A 12,419-nucleotide genomic window follows, 5' to 3' on the forward strand; every position below is an offset into this window, starting at 1 on the left:
AATGCAGGGTACAGCCCCTGTGGCTGCTTTCACAGGCTGGCATTGAGTGCCTGTGGCTTTTCCAGGCACACGGTGCAAACTAACGGCGGACCTACCATTCTGGAGTCTGGAGGATGATGACCCTCTTCTCACAGCTCCACTAGGTAGTGCCCCAGTGGGGACTCTGTGTGGGGGTTCCAACCCCACATTTCCCCATCATACTGCCTTAGTAGAGGTTCTCCACAAGGGCTCTACCCATGCAGCAGACTTTTGCCTGGACATCCAGGTGTTTCCATACATCCTCTGAAATCTAGGCAGAGGCTCCCAAACTTCAACTCTTGCCTTCTGTGCACGCACAGATCCAACACCACGTGGAAGCTGCCAAGGCTTGGGACTTGCACCCTCTGAAGCAATGAACCAAGCTGTACATTGGCCCCTTTTAGCCACAGTTAGAACTGAAGCAGCTGAGATGCAGGGTGCCAAGTCTTGAGGTTGCACAGAACAGTGGGGCCCTGGACCCTGGTCCACAAAACCATTTTTCTCTCCTAGGTCTCTAGGCTTGTGATGGGAGGGGCTGCTGTGAAAGTCTCTGAAATGCCCTGCAGGCATTTTCCTCATTGTCTTGGCTATTAACATTCAGCTCTTCTTTACTTATGTACATTTCTGCAGCCTTTGATTCCTGCCGGAAAATGGGCAGCAAATTTTCAAATGTTCATGCTCTGCTTCCAGTTAATGTAAGTTATAGTTTTAGGTCATTTCTTTGATTATGCAATTGAGCGCAGACTTTTAGAAGCAGCCAGGTGACCTCTCCAACACTGTGCTGCTTAGAAATTTATTCTGCCAGACACTAAATAATCTCTCAAGCTCAAGTTCTGTCTCTTACAGATCTCTAGAGCAGGAGCACAATGCTGCCAGTCTTTTTGCTAAAGCACAGTGAGAGTGACCTTTACTCCAGTTACCAATAAGTTCCTCATCTCCATCCGAGACTACTGCAGCCCAGACTTCCCTGTCCATATTATTAGCATTTTGGTCACAACCATTTAAGTCTCTAGGAGGTTCCACACTTTCCCTCAACTTCCTGTCTTCTTCTGATTCCTTCAAACTGTTCCAACCTCTGCCCATTACCCAACTCCAAAGTAGCTTCAGGTATCTTTATAGCAGTGCCCCACTCCTGTTACCAACTTTCTGTATTAGTCCATTCTCACACTGCTGTAAGGAACTACCTAAGACTGGGTAATTTATGAAGAAAATAGGTTTTATTGACTCACAATTCCACAGGCTGTACATGAAGCATGGCTGGGAGGCCTCAGGAAACTTACAATCATGGCAGAAGGTGAAGAAGTAAGCATGTCTTACCATGGCAGAGCAGGAAAGAGGGTGAATGAAGAAGGAAGTGCTACACACGTTTAAACAAGCAGGTCTCATGGGAACTCACTATCATGAGAACAGCAAGGAGGAAATCTGCCCCCATGATCCATTCATCTCCTACCAGGTCCCTCCCCTAACAGTGGGAATTACAATTCGACATGAGATTTGGGTGGGGACACAGAGCCAAACCATATCAGATTCTGTTTTGAGACAGGGTCTTACTCCATTATCCAGTCCACAGTACCGCGGTGTGATCACAGCTCACTGTAGCCTCCAACTCCCAGGCTTAAGAGATTCTTCTGCCTTCTTCCTGACTCTCCCTCCTGAGAAGCTGTAACTTAAGGCACATGCCATCACACCTGGCTAATTTTTACATTATTTGCAGAGATGAGGGTCTTGCTATGTTGCCCAGGCTGGTCTTGAACTCCTAGGCTCAAGCAATCCTCCTGCGTCAGCCTCCCGAAGTGGTGAAAATACAGGTGTGAGCCACTGTGCCCATTCAAACATCTTCCCTGGATCCTACAAGGAAAGGGAGAAGCCCAAGGTCAGAGGGCTCAGGGGATCCTGATTTAAGTTGGGTCAAGGAGAGTCTGCAGTGCACTTTTCTGTAGGTTGGCTATACTTAAATGCAACTCTCTGGAGAACACAAGTCAGCCTGGTCCCCTTTCATCCATCAGCACACCCTGGGACACAGCACCACCCCATCCTGACTCCAGAGGGTTCAACCAGGGTCCCTGCTGGTCCTCCGTGCTCACGCACGTCTCACCATGAGATCACCATATCCGAATGTGTGTGGGGGCCTTTATTTCTCCAAATGCTCTTTCAGGGCCACTCTTCCCTTCTCCACTCTATGCCTCCATTACCTACCTACTCATTCCTCTCTCAGGACTGGCTGCCCACCCTCCCCATGACACAGCTAACAGAGGCCTACCAAGGTTGGCTGCCTCATAGGAGAGAGCAAGTGCCATGGAGGCCACAGCTGATATCGGACAAAAGAGAAGACACACATGGAAGGAGGCATAGGTGCTTGAAGCACTGACTGGCCTGAGGGCCCAGACCTCAGAATACCAGCACCATGGAGACGCCACGTCACACACACATGAACCTTGATCCAGCTAATACAATGGGCCTGGCAGACACCAGTCCTGGACTGACTCATCACTAATCTTCACTATCATCACACCTGTCCCTTCCCCCAGGAGAGGAAATTGTCTAGAGGCAAAATCCCAAGGGGATCCCCTCATGGGGCTTCAAGGCTGTGTCAGCCACACTGACTGGCTTTTACTCGGCCAGCACTGCACTGCCTCAGAAGGGCCACTCCAAAGTCATCCCAAATTTTCCTACAGGCTTCCTGTTCTCCATTCTCTGAGACTCACTCTCTCTTCTACACTGACACCCCCTTATAACCCAAGTCCCAAAGAAGGAAGTTATTCTCATGCCCTGGGCTTTGGGATGCCGATTCCAGAGACACTACTGCCCAATGCCCCTCCATCCACACTTACAGCTTCCCTGTTGCCCTGATCCAGTCCTTACTACTAAAGGTCCAGAGAAACCCCAAATTAACCTCCTTTTGGCTTCACTTTTTAATTTATTACCAAATTATTATGCCAACAAGTATCTGTAACAGAGAAAAAACATGATACAAAATTCCAGTCCCTAAAGAAAACCACATTTTATTTCTCATCATCCACTTTCAACCCACATCCATATGTGCACATATCTTTACATGGCTGTAATAATAGTAAATCTTTTATGTTATGCCCCTTCTTGCCATATTATAAACATTTTCAACATGGCAATAAAACCTTTATAATGGTTTACAGTGGCTGAATCAGAAGCATCCTAAATGAACAACCATGGAGGTAGTGGTGGGGTGATAACAAAAACATAACAAGTCAGTATTTTTGCTTCAACAACTAAAGCAACAAACCACATCTGTTGGAAGCAGTGCTTTCCATCTTAGCAAAAGCTTGTTTCAGTCTTTTTTTTTCTCTCTTGAGATGGAGTCTCGCTCTGTCACCCAGGCTGGAGTGTAGTGGTGCGCTTAGCTCACTGCAACCTCCGCCTCCCAGGTTCAAGCAATTCTCCTGCCTCAGCTTCCCAAGTAGCTGGGGTTACAGGCACACACCACTATGCCCAGCTACTTTTCTGTATTTTTGGTAGAGATGGGGTTTCACTACGCTGGCCAGGCTGGTCTTCAACTCCTAACCTCGTGATCCAGCCGCCTCCGCCTCCCAAAGTGCTGGGATCACAGGCATGAGCCACCACACCCGGCCTGCTTGTTTCAGTCTTAAGAGGAACGACTTCATTGTTCATTCACAGGTAATTTATTCACCTAGTTTACCCTCCTGCAACAAGTCCTCAGCATTATTGCAGAAGTATAATGCACACATACATTTAAACAGGAAAATCTCACACATTCTGTGGCAGTGTACGGTACAGCACTGTGTGGACTCTCTCATTGTACACCTTAGTTGATACAGAAAACAGAGTAAGAGCCCCTGCCAAAGCCTCTCTTTCTGATTACACTTAAAAAGGTTGATTCAGGCCGGACCGTGTCTCACGCCTGTAATCCCAGTGCTTTGGGAGGCTGAGGTGGGCGGATCATGAGGTCAGGAGTTCAAGACCAGCCTGGCCAACATAGTGAAACCCTGTCTCTACTAAATATACAAAAAACTAGCCAGGCATAGTGGCAGGCACCTGTAATCCTAGCCACTTGGGAGGCTGAGGCAGGAGAACTGCTTGAACCTGGGAGGCAGAGGTTGCTGTGAGTGGAGATCGTGCCACTGCACTTCATCCTGGGTGACACAGCTAGACTCCATCTGGAAAAAAAAAAAAAAAGTTGATTCAGTGTTTGCTTATGTACAAGGTGGAAACTCCCTACTACAGGGCTCTTCATTCCAATCATGTTCTGGATGCATTCACAGGCTCTCTCTGTAGGAAGTGTCACCCCCATGTTTGCACGTTTCATTCCAGTGTGTGTGCTGTCCTGTCTGGTACAGACTAAATCATCCCCAAAGACTTTTCTGCATTTACTACCATCCTAAGTTGTCTCCTGAGTTCCCCAATGAGCAGACTTAACAGCGTGGCTCAGCAATGTCTCACATTCATCAATTCACTGGTTAGCTTAAAGGATTCTTTTCTACTGACCAGAGAGGAGTCAGATGTAAGACACGCCTCCTAAACACAGGCATGAGCGCTAACTGGAAGACTCATGTGGCCCCAAACTATTATGTTTCCATGGGTTGCTCTCCCAGGTGTGCTCTTTGATGTCGAACAAGGGATGAGCTCTTTCGGAACGTTTTTCCACACTGAGGACACTGGCTGGGACCCTCCCTGCTATGGAGTCTCTGATGTACTGCCAGGTGAGAGTTCTGCTTGAAGGACTTCCCACATTCTGGACACTGATACGGGGTTTCCTTAGTGTGAATTCTCTGGTGCTTGGTCAGACAGGAGCTGTCCCTGAAGGCTTTGCCACACTGATTACACTCATAGGGCTTCTCACCAGTATGAGTCCTCTGGTGCCTAATGAGGCCAGCGATATTCCTGAAAAGTTTCTGACACTGGTTGCAGCCATAGGGCTTCTCGCCAGTATGAATCCTCTGGTGCCGGATGAGGTATGCACTCTCGATGAAAGTCTTGCCACATTCTTTACATTCATAGGGTTTCTCCCCAGAATGGATCTTTTGATGCACAATGAGGTGAGAGTTTCTGTTGAAGGATTTCCCACACTCTGCACACTCAAAGGGCTTTTCTCCAGTGTGAGTCCTCTCGTGCTGGGTGAGGTACGAGCCGTCCCGGAAAGCCTTTCCACATTTGCTACACTCATAGGGCTTCTCACCGGTGTGGATTCTGAGATGCACTGTAAGGTGGGAGATGTCCGTGAAGGGTTTTCCGCACTCGTTACATCTGTATGGTTTTTCCCCTGTATGAGTTCTTTGGTGCAAAATTAAGGATGAATTTCGGTTGAAGGTTTTTCCACATTCCAGGCATTCGTAAGGTTTCTCGCCTGTGTGAATTCTCTGGTGCTGCGTCAGAGCTGACCCATCACTGAAAGCTTTCCCACACTTACTACATTTATAGGGCTTCTCTCCTGTGTGGATCCTTTGATGCACAATCAGGTTGTAGTTCTTGGAGAAGGACTTTCCACACTCATTACAAGTATAAGGCTTCTCTCCGGTGTGAGTTCGGTGATGCAAAACAAGAGAAGAGTTCCGTTTGAAGCATTTGCCACATTCAGTACATCTATACTGTTTCTCTCCAGGGAGATTTCTCTGGTTTTCATTAAGCGATGAGCTCAGGGTCAAGATGTCCTCAAAATTCTTACCTTCATACAGTTTCTTGCCTCTTTTCGTTATTTTTTGATGACCAAGAGAGGTAAAATGATTAAAAGACTTAACACTTTCAGGATATTTGTAGGGCTTCTCTCTCACTGGATTTCTTCCATGAATAACTTCCATGGAATGGTTGAAGGTTTTTCCACAGGCATCACTGTCACCAGTTCTCTTAGCTGCATAACTTTTAGGACAGCTGGGTAAGGCAGGGTCACAATCCAGACCACTAACATTTGAGTTATGTGCATGGAAACCATTGGTTGCCAGAACTCTCTGAGATGGTGGAAGGTCTGAGCTTGCAATCAAATGCTCCCCAAAACCAGGATATTCACAAATTGCTTCCTGAGTCCCTGGTTTCTCCAGAGTTAAAGCTGATTGACTCAAGTCTCCCTCCTGGTTCTCACAGTCCCAACCATCACCTAAAATGGACAAGCAGGGAGCTTCCCTTGTGAATCCTTCCATTTCTACATCACAGGGTACTTCTCTCTCAGGAATATTCCGAGTTGTCATTTTCAATCTCATATCCCAAACTGCAAAAAGAAAAATGCAGGCTTAGGTACATGAAGCTCTATCTGTAAGAGAAACAGACAATGATGATGGGCTAGGTGTGAAGATTTTTTTTTTTTTTTTACTTGTTTTCTCTTTTAAATTCAAATGTATACATGGAAGAGGTAAAATGATAGCCAAGGAATGGAACCAAGAACACATTTCAAAAGAGCCATGTAGCATTTTCATCTTCCTAGAGAGCAGGCAGGAGGAAGGGTCCTGGGGATAAATCATCACCAAAAGGATTAGTTTGAGATGTGGGAGACCAGAGGCCAAGCATCCCTGCTCCCCCTAGAATTCCATCCCAGCAACTGCATTCTTGTCCCTGTCATACACTGCCCATCAACACACATTTCCAAAGCTCTGACTTCACAATGAGCTTACAACAGCACTGAAGTAGCAGTTCTCACCCCAGCTCTGTGATGAGAGTTCTGCATTCATGGATAGGACAAAGCACACGCTTGGTGACCTAAAAGTTCTGGGTCTAAGTCTTAGAACTGTCAATGACCTAGTGGGGCACAGTGGTTCACGCCTGTAATCCCAGCATTTTGGGAAGCCGAGGCAGGTGGATCATTTGAGGTCAGGAGTTCGAGACCAGCCTGACCAACATGGTGAAACACCGTCTCTACTAAAAATACAAAAAAATTAGCCAGGCATGGAGGCACATGCCTGTAGTTCCAGCTACTCTGCAGGCTGAGGCAGAAGAATTGCTTCAACCTGGTAGGCGGAGGTTGCAGTGAGCTGAGGTCGCACCACTACACTCCAGCCTGGGCGACAGAGTGAGACGCCATCTCAAAAAACAAAACAAAACAAAACAAAAACTGTCAATGACTGGCCTGCAGGGTTGTTATAAAAAATGGATCATGTCAGCCAGGTGCGGTGACTCACGCCTGTAATCCCAGCACTCTGGGAGGCTGAGGGAGGTGGATCACCAGGGAGGTGAGGTGACAGAGTGAGACTCCATCTCAAAAACAAACAAACAAAAACAAACAAAAAACAACTGGATCATGTATGAAGCAGTCTCCAAGGCTAGGGGATGAAGGGCATTCTGTAAATGGCTGCATGTGTCTTCATGCATATCAATCTTCCTGTCACCATCCCTTGTCCACTCAGACTTCACAATACTTTTTTTTTTTTTTTTTTTTTTTTTTGAGACGGAGTCTCGGTCTGTCGCCCAGGCTGGAGTGCAGTGGCGCAATCTCGGCTCACTGCAAGCTCCGCCTCCCGGGTTCCCGCCATTCTCCTGCCTCAGCCTCCCGAGTAGCTGGGACCACAGGCGCCCGCCACTGCGCCCGGCTAATTTTTTCTATTTTTAGTAGAGACGGGGTTTCACCGTGGTCTCGATCTCCTGACCTTGTGATTCACCCGCCTCGGCCTCCCAAAGTGCTGGGATTACAGGCGTGAGCCACCGCGCCTGGCCTTTTTTTTTTTTTTTTTTTTTTTTTTTGAGACGGAGTCTTGCTCTGTCGCCCAGGCTGGAGTGCAGTGGCATGATCTCAGCTCACTGCAAGCTCCGCCTCCTGGGTTCACGCCATTCTCCTGCCTCAGCCTCCCGAGTAGCTGGGACTACAGGCGCCCGCCACCTCGCCCGGCTAGTTTTTTGTATTTTTTACTAGAGACGGGGTTTCACCGTGTTAGCCAGGATGGTCTCCATCTCCTGACCTCGTGATCCGCCCGTCTCGGCCTCCCAAAGTGCTGGGATTACAGGTTTGAGCCACCGCGCCCGGCCCAGACTTCACAATATTAAGACAAATGGTTGTCCATTCATTCATTCGTTCATTCATTCGGTGGGATGGGGTCTTGCTCTGTCATCCAGGCTGAAGTGTAGTGGTGTAATCTTGGTTCACTGAAGCCTCAATCACAAAAACTTCAAGCAATTATCCCACCTCGGCCTCCCAAAATGCTGCAAATACAGGCAAAAGCCACTGTGCCCAGCCTTCTTTCTAAAGGTAAAATGAAAATAGACCCTTGCCTCAGAATACACACATACATATATATCTACATTCTAGGCAATTTAAATATATATACTTCTATATGTGTATATATATGTGTGTGCATGTATTTAAATTTCAGAATGATACCGGCTGCAACAGAAAGTCAAAGTTTAAATGATGCAGTATGCCGCCATAAGTGTGACAGACTTTGATCAACAAAGCTTAACCAAAAAAACATATGGTCAAGCATTGGGGGTCATGCCTGTAATCCTAGCACTCTGGGAGGCTGAGGTGGGAGTTACCACTTGAGCCCACACAGAAGGCTGAGGTTGCAGTGAGCTGTAATTGTGCCACTGCATTCCAGATTGGGCAAAAGAGACCGTGTCTTAAAAACAAAAAACAAAAACCAAAAAATAAAAAACAGACAAGGAATAACAAGTCTGATATCAGCATTCAAATTTTCCGTCCAATAAAAGACACAATAAGGCTGGACATGGTGGCTCACGCCTGTAATCCCAGCACTCTGGGAGGCCGAGGCGGGTGGATCACGAGGTCAGGAGATCCAGACCATCCTGGCTAACACGGTGAACCCCGTCTCTACTAAAAAATACAAAAAACTAGCCGGGCGTGGTGGTGGGCGCCTGTAGCCCCAGCTACTCAGGAGGCTGAGGCAGGAGAATGGCGTGAACCCGGGAGGCGGATCTTGCAATGAGCCGAGACTGCGCCACTGCACTCCATCCTGGGCAACAGAGCAAGACTCTGTCTCAAAAAAAAAAAAAAAAAAAAAAAAGACACAATAAGAGACAAAATGCAAGTGGCAGATAGAGAGAAAATAAGATTTAAATGCAGAAAGAATTACTGCCGAAGAGCTATAGAGGATTCTTAGAGAACAGTACAAAAAAAGAAAAAAATGGGCAAAGTAATCAAAGATGTACTACATGAAGGGAAAATAGAAATGTCGTGAAAACACTGGCCAGGCGTGGTGGCTCACACCTGTAATCCTAGCACTTTGGGAGGCCGAGGCGGGTGTATCACGAGGTCAGGAGATTGAGACCATCCTGGCTAACCAGGTGAAACCCCATCTTTACTAAAAATACAAAAATTAGCTGCTAATTTTTTGTACTTTTAGTAGAGACAGGGTTTCACCATGTTAGTAGCCAGGATGGTCTCGGATCTCCTGATCTTGTGATCTGCCCGTCTTGACCTCCCAAAGTGCTGGGATTACAGGCGTGAGCTACCACGTCCAGCCGATAGGTGGTTTTAAAGGCAAGCAGGGAGAAGACAAACCACCAGTGAATGACAAAAATTATTACAACAGATCACTTAGCAGAAAAACTGGAAAACCAAAGGTAATAGAAGGCTACTTTCAAAGTGCTGAAGGAAAAATCTATCACTCACACTATCATTCAAGAGTAAGGGTGAGATAAAGACTGCTTCAGAGGCTGGGTGTGGTGGCTCATGCCTGTAATCTCAACACTTTGGTAGGCCAAAGTGGATGGGTCACTTGAGCCCAAGAGTCTGAGACCAGCCTGGGCAACATGGTGACACCCCATCTCTACAAAAGATACAAAAATTAGCCGGGTATAGTGGCATGTGCCTGTTAGTCCCAGCTACTTGGGAGGTTGAGGCAGGAGAACTGCTTGAGCTCTGGGGATTGAGGCTGCAGTAAGCTATGATTCACTCCAGCCTGGACAACAGAGTGAGACTCTGTTTAAAAAAAAAAAAAAAAAAAAATTCAGAAAAGCAAAAGCAGAGTTCATTTCCAAGGATACTAGTCAGAGGAATTAGAAAATGTTGGTCTTCAAAAAAACCCCAAGAACAAAGGAAGGAAAAACAAAGGAATTGATGAATATGATGAATGTGGGCTGGGTGTGGTGACTCACACACCTGTAATCCCAGCACTTCGGGAGGTCAAGGTGGGGGATCACTTGAGCCCAGGCATTTACCACTAGTCTGGGCAACATAGTGAGATGTCATCTCCTTAAAAAAAAAAATTGATGAATGTATATTTAAATCAAATCCAGTGATGACCATATGAAATGCAGAAATCATGACTTAGAATTAATGGAATAGACTAATATACTGGACAACAGCGGCCAATGAGGTGGGAATGCGGCAACAAAATCAAGTGTTCTGAAGTCCTCAGGTTTTTCATGATTCATGTCAGACCTGCTCATGTCAGAAATAAAAGAATAAATGTAGTATAAAACTTCTAAGCCCACAAAGCAGTGGTTTTTAACCAGGGATGATTCTACTTCCAGAAGATACTTGGCAATGTTTGGAGATGACTTTGGTTGTCAGTCTGACTAGGGGGCAGATGTTCCCAGGGGCCAGGGATGCTACTAAATATCCTATAATGCACAGGATGGCCTTCCACAACACAAAATGATCCAGCCCCAAATGTCCATAGTACTGAAGTTGAAAAACATTGTAGGGGTCAGAATTAAAAACAAAAACAAACAAATAAAAAACACGATCAATCCAGAAAGCTGGCACGGGGTAAAAAACAGCACAAAAAGGACAGGCTAAATAGAAAGAATAAAGTAAGGTATCAGCAATTACAATAAACATAAATGGCCTTGATAGGTAAGATAAAGACTGCATTAGACTGTATTAAAAAACATGTTTGTGGCCGGGCACGGTGGCTCAAGCCTGTAATCCCAGCACTTTGGGAGGCCGAGACGGGTGGATCACGAGGTCAGGAGATCGAGACCATCCTGGCTAACCCAGTGAAACCCCGTCTCTACTAAAAAATACAAAAAACTAGCTGGGCGAGGCGGCGGGCACCTGTAGTCCCAGCTACTCAGGAGGCTGAGGCAGGAGAATGGCGTGAACCCGGGAGGCGGAGCTTGCAGTGAGCTGAGATCCGGCCACTGCACTCCAGCCTGGGCGACAGACCGAGACTCCATCTCAAAAAAAAAAAAAAAAAAACATGTTTGTGGCCGGGCACGGTGGCTCAAGCCTGTAATCCCAGCACTTTGGGAGGCCGAGACGGGTGGATCACGAGGTCAGGAGATCGAGACCATACTGGCTAACACGGTGAAACCCTGTCTCTACTAAAAAATACAAAAAACTAGCTGGGCGAGGTGGCAGGCGCCTGTAGTCCCAGCTACTCGGGAGGCTGAGGCAAGAGAATGGCGTGAACCCGGGAGGCGGAGCTTGCAGTGAGCTGAGATCTGGCCACTGCACTCCAGCCTGGGCGACAGAGCGAGACTCCGTCTCAAAAAAATAAATAAATAAAATAAAAAACATGTTTGTAACAGGCATCCCTAAAGCAAAAGGACATAAAAGCCAAAAGCGAAAGGATGGGACAGGTCAATGACAACCGAAGACGGGTTTTATGGCTCTTTACAAATCAAAGAAAAATTTGAAGTAACGATCACAGGGCAATGTACCAGTAACAATGTGCCTCAAAACACAGAGCAGGCCAGGTGCGGTGGCTCACACCTGTAATCCCAGCACTTTGGTAGGCTGAGGCAGGCGGATGATCACTTGAAGTCAGAGTTCAAGATCAGCCCGGCCAACATGGTGAAACCCTGTCTCTACAAAAACACAAAAATTAGCCAGGCAAGGTGGCACATGCCTGTGATCCCAGCTACTCAGGATGTTGAGGCAGGAGAATTGCTTGAACCTGGGAGGCAGAGGTTGCAGTGAGCCAAGATCGAGCCACTGAACTCCAGCCTGGGCAGCAGAGCGAGACTCCGACTCAAAACACAAACAAAAACAAACAACAACAAAAAAATATGCAGCAGGCCGGGCGCGGTGGCTCAAGCCTGTAATCCCAGCACTTTGGGAGGCCGAGACGGGCGGATCACTAGGTCAGGAGATCGAGACCATCCTGGCTAACACGGTGAAACCCCGTATCTACTAAAAAATACAAAAAACTAGCCAGGCGAGGTGGCGGGCGCCTGTAGTCCCAGCTACTCAGGAGGCTGAGACAGGAGAATGGCCCGAACCCGGGAGGCGGAGCTTGCAGTGAGCTGAGATCCGGCCACTGCACTCCAGCCTGGGCGACAGAGCGAGACTCCGTCTCAAAAAAAAAAAAAAAAAAAAAAAAAATGCAGCAAAGCCAGGCAGGTTTGTAGGAAGAAAATAGCAAATCAAAGCATAGTGGGAAATTTTATTTATCTGTTTTTTGAGTTTTTTTCCTGATCAAATACTTCAGATTGTATTTAAATTTTAAAAAATGTTTTAATGTAATTGTTTAATTTTTATAATGGGGGTCTCAGTATGTTGCCCAGGCTAGCCTCAAACACCA

The 12,419-nt window shown here is 46.8% G+C and overlaps 1 protein-coding gene across 9 annotated transcripts in view; it reads right to left on the reverse strand.

Annotated features, from left to right (window-relative positions):
* Window positions 1–246: 246 nt before the first annotated feature.
* LOC105488063 (zinc finger protein 329) overlaps window positions 247–12,419 on the reverse strand; it is a 37,291-nt gene continuing 25,118 nt past the window's right edge. For 4 of the 9 annotated variants that reach the window (XM_024794828.2, XM_071088112.1, XM_071088114.1 and 1 more), the window contains one exon: window positions 2,995–6,211. In XM_024794828.2, the coding sequence (XP_024650596.2) occupies window positions 4,578–6,203 (1,626 nt within the window). In that variant the 5' untranslated portion in view covers window positions 6,204–6,211 and the 3' untranslated portion in view covers window positions 2,995–4,577. Of the gene's footprint in view, window positions 1,867–2,994; window positions 6,254–12,419 lie in introns of those variants that run through there. The other 5 variants (XM_011751757.3, XM_071088113.1, XM_011751753.3 and 2 more) reach the window with 3 other exon arrangements.

This window comes from Macaca nemestrina, chromosome 20 (assembly GCF_043159975.1).
Source record: "Macaca nemestrina isolate mMacNem1 chromosome 20, mMacNem.hap1, whole genome shotgun sequence".
Classification (NCBI taxonomy): domain Eukaryota; kingdom Metazoa; phylum Chordata; class Mammalia; order Primates; family Cercopithecidae; genus Macaca; species Macaca nemestrina.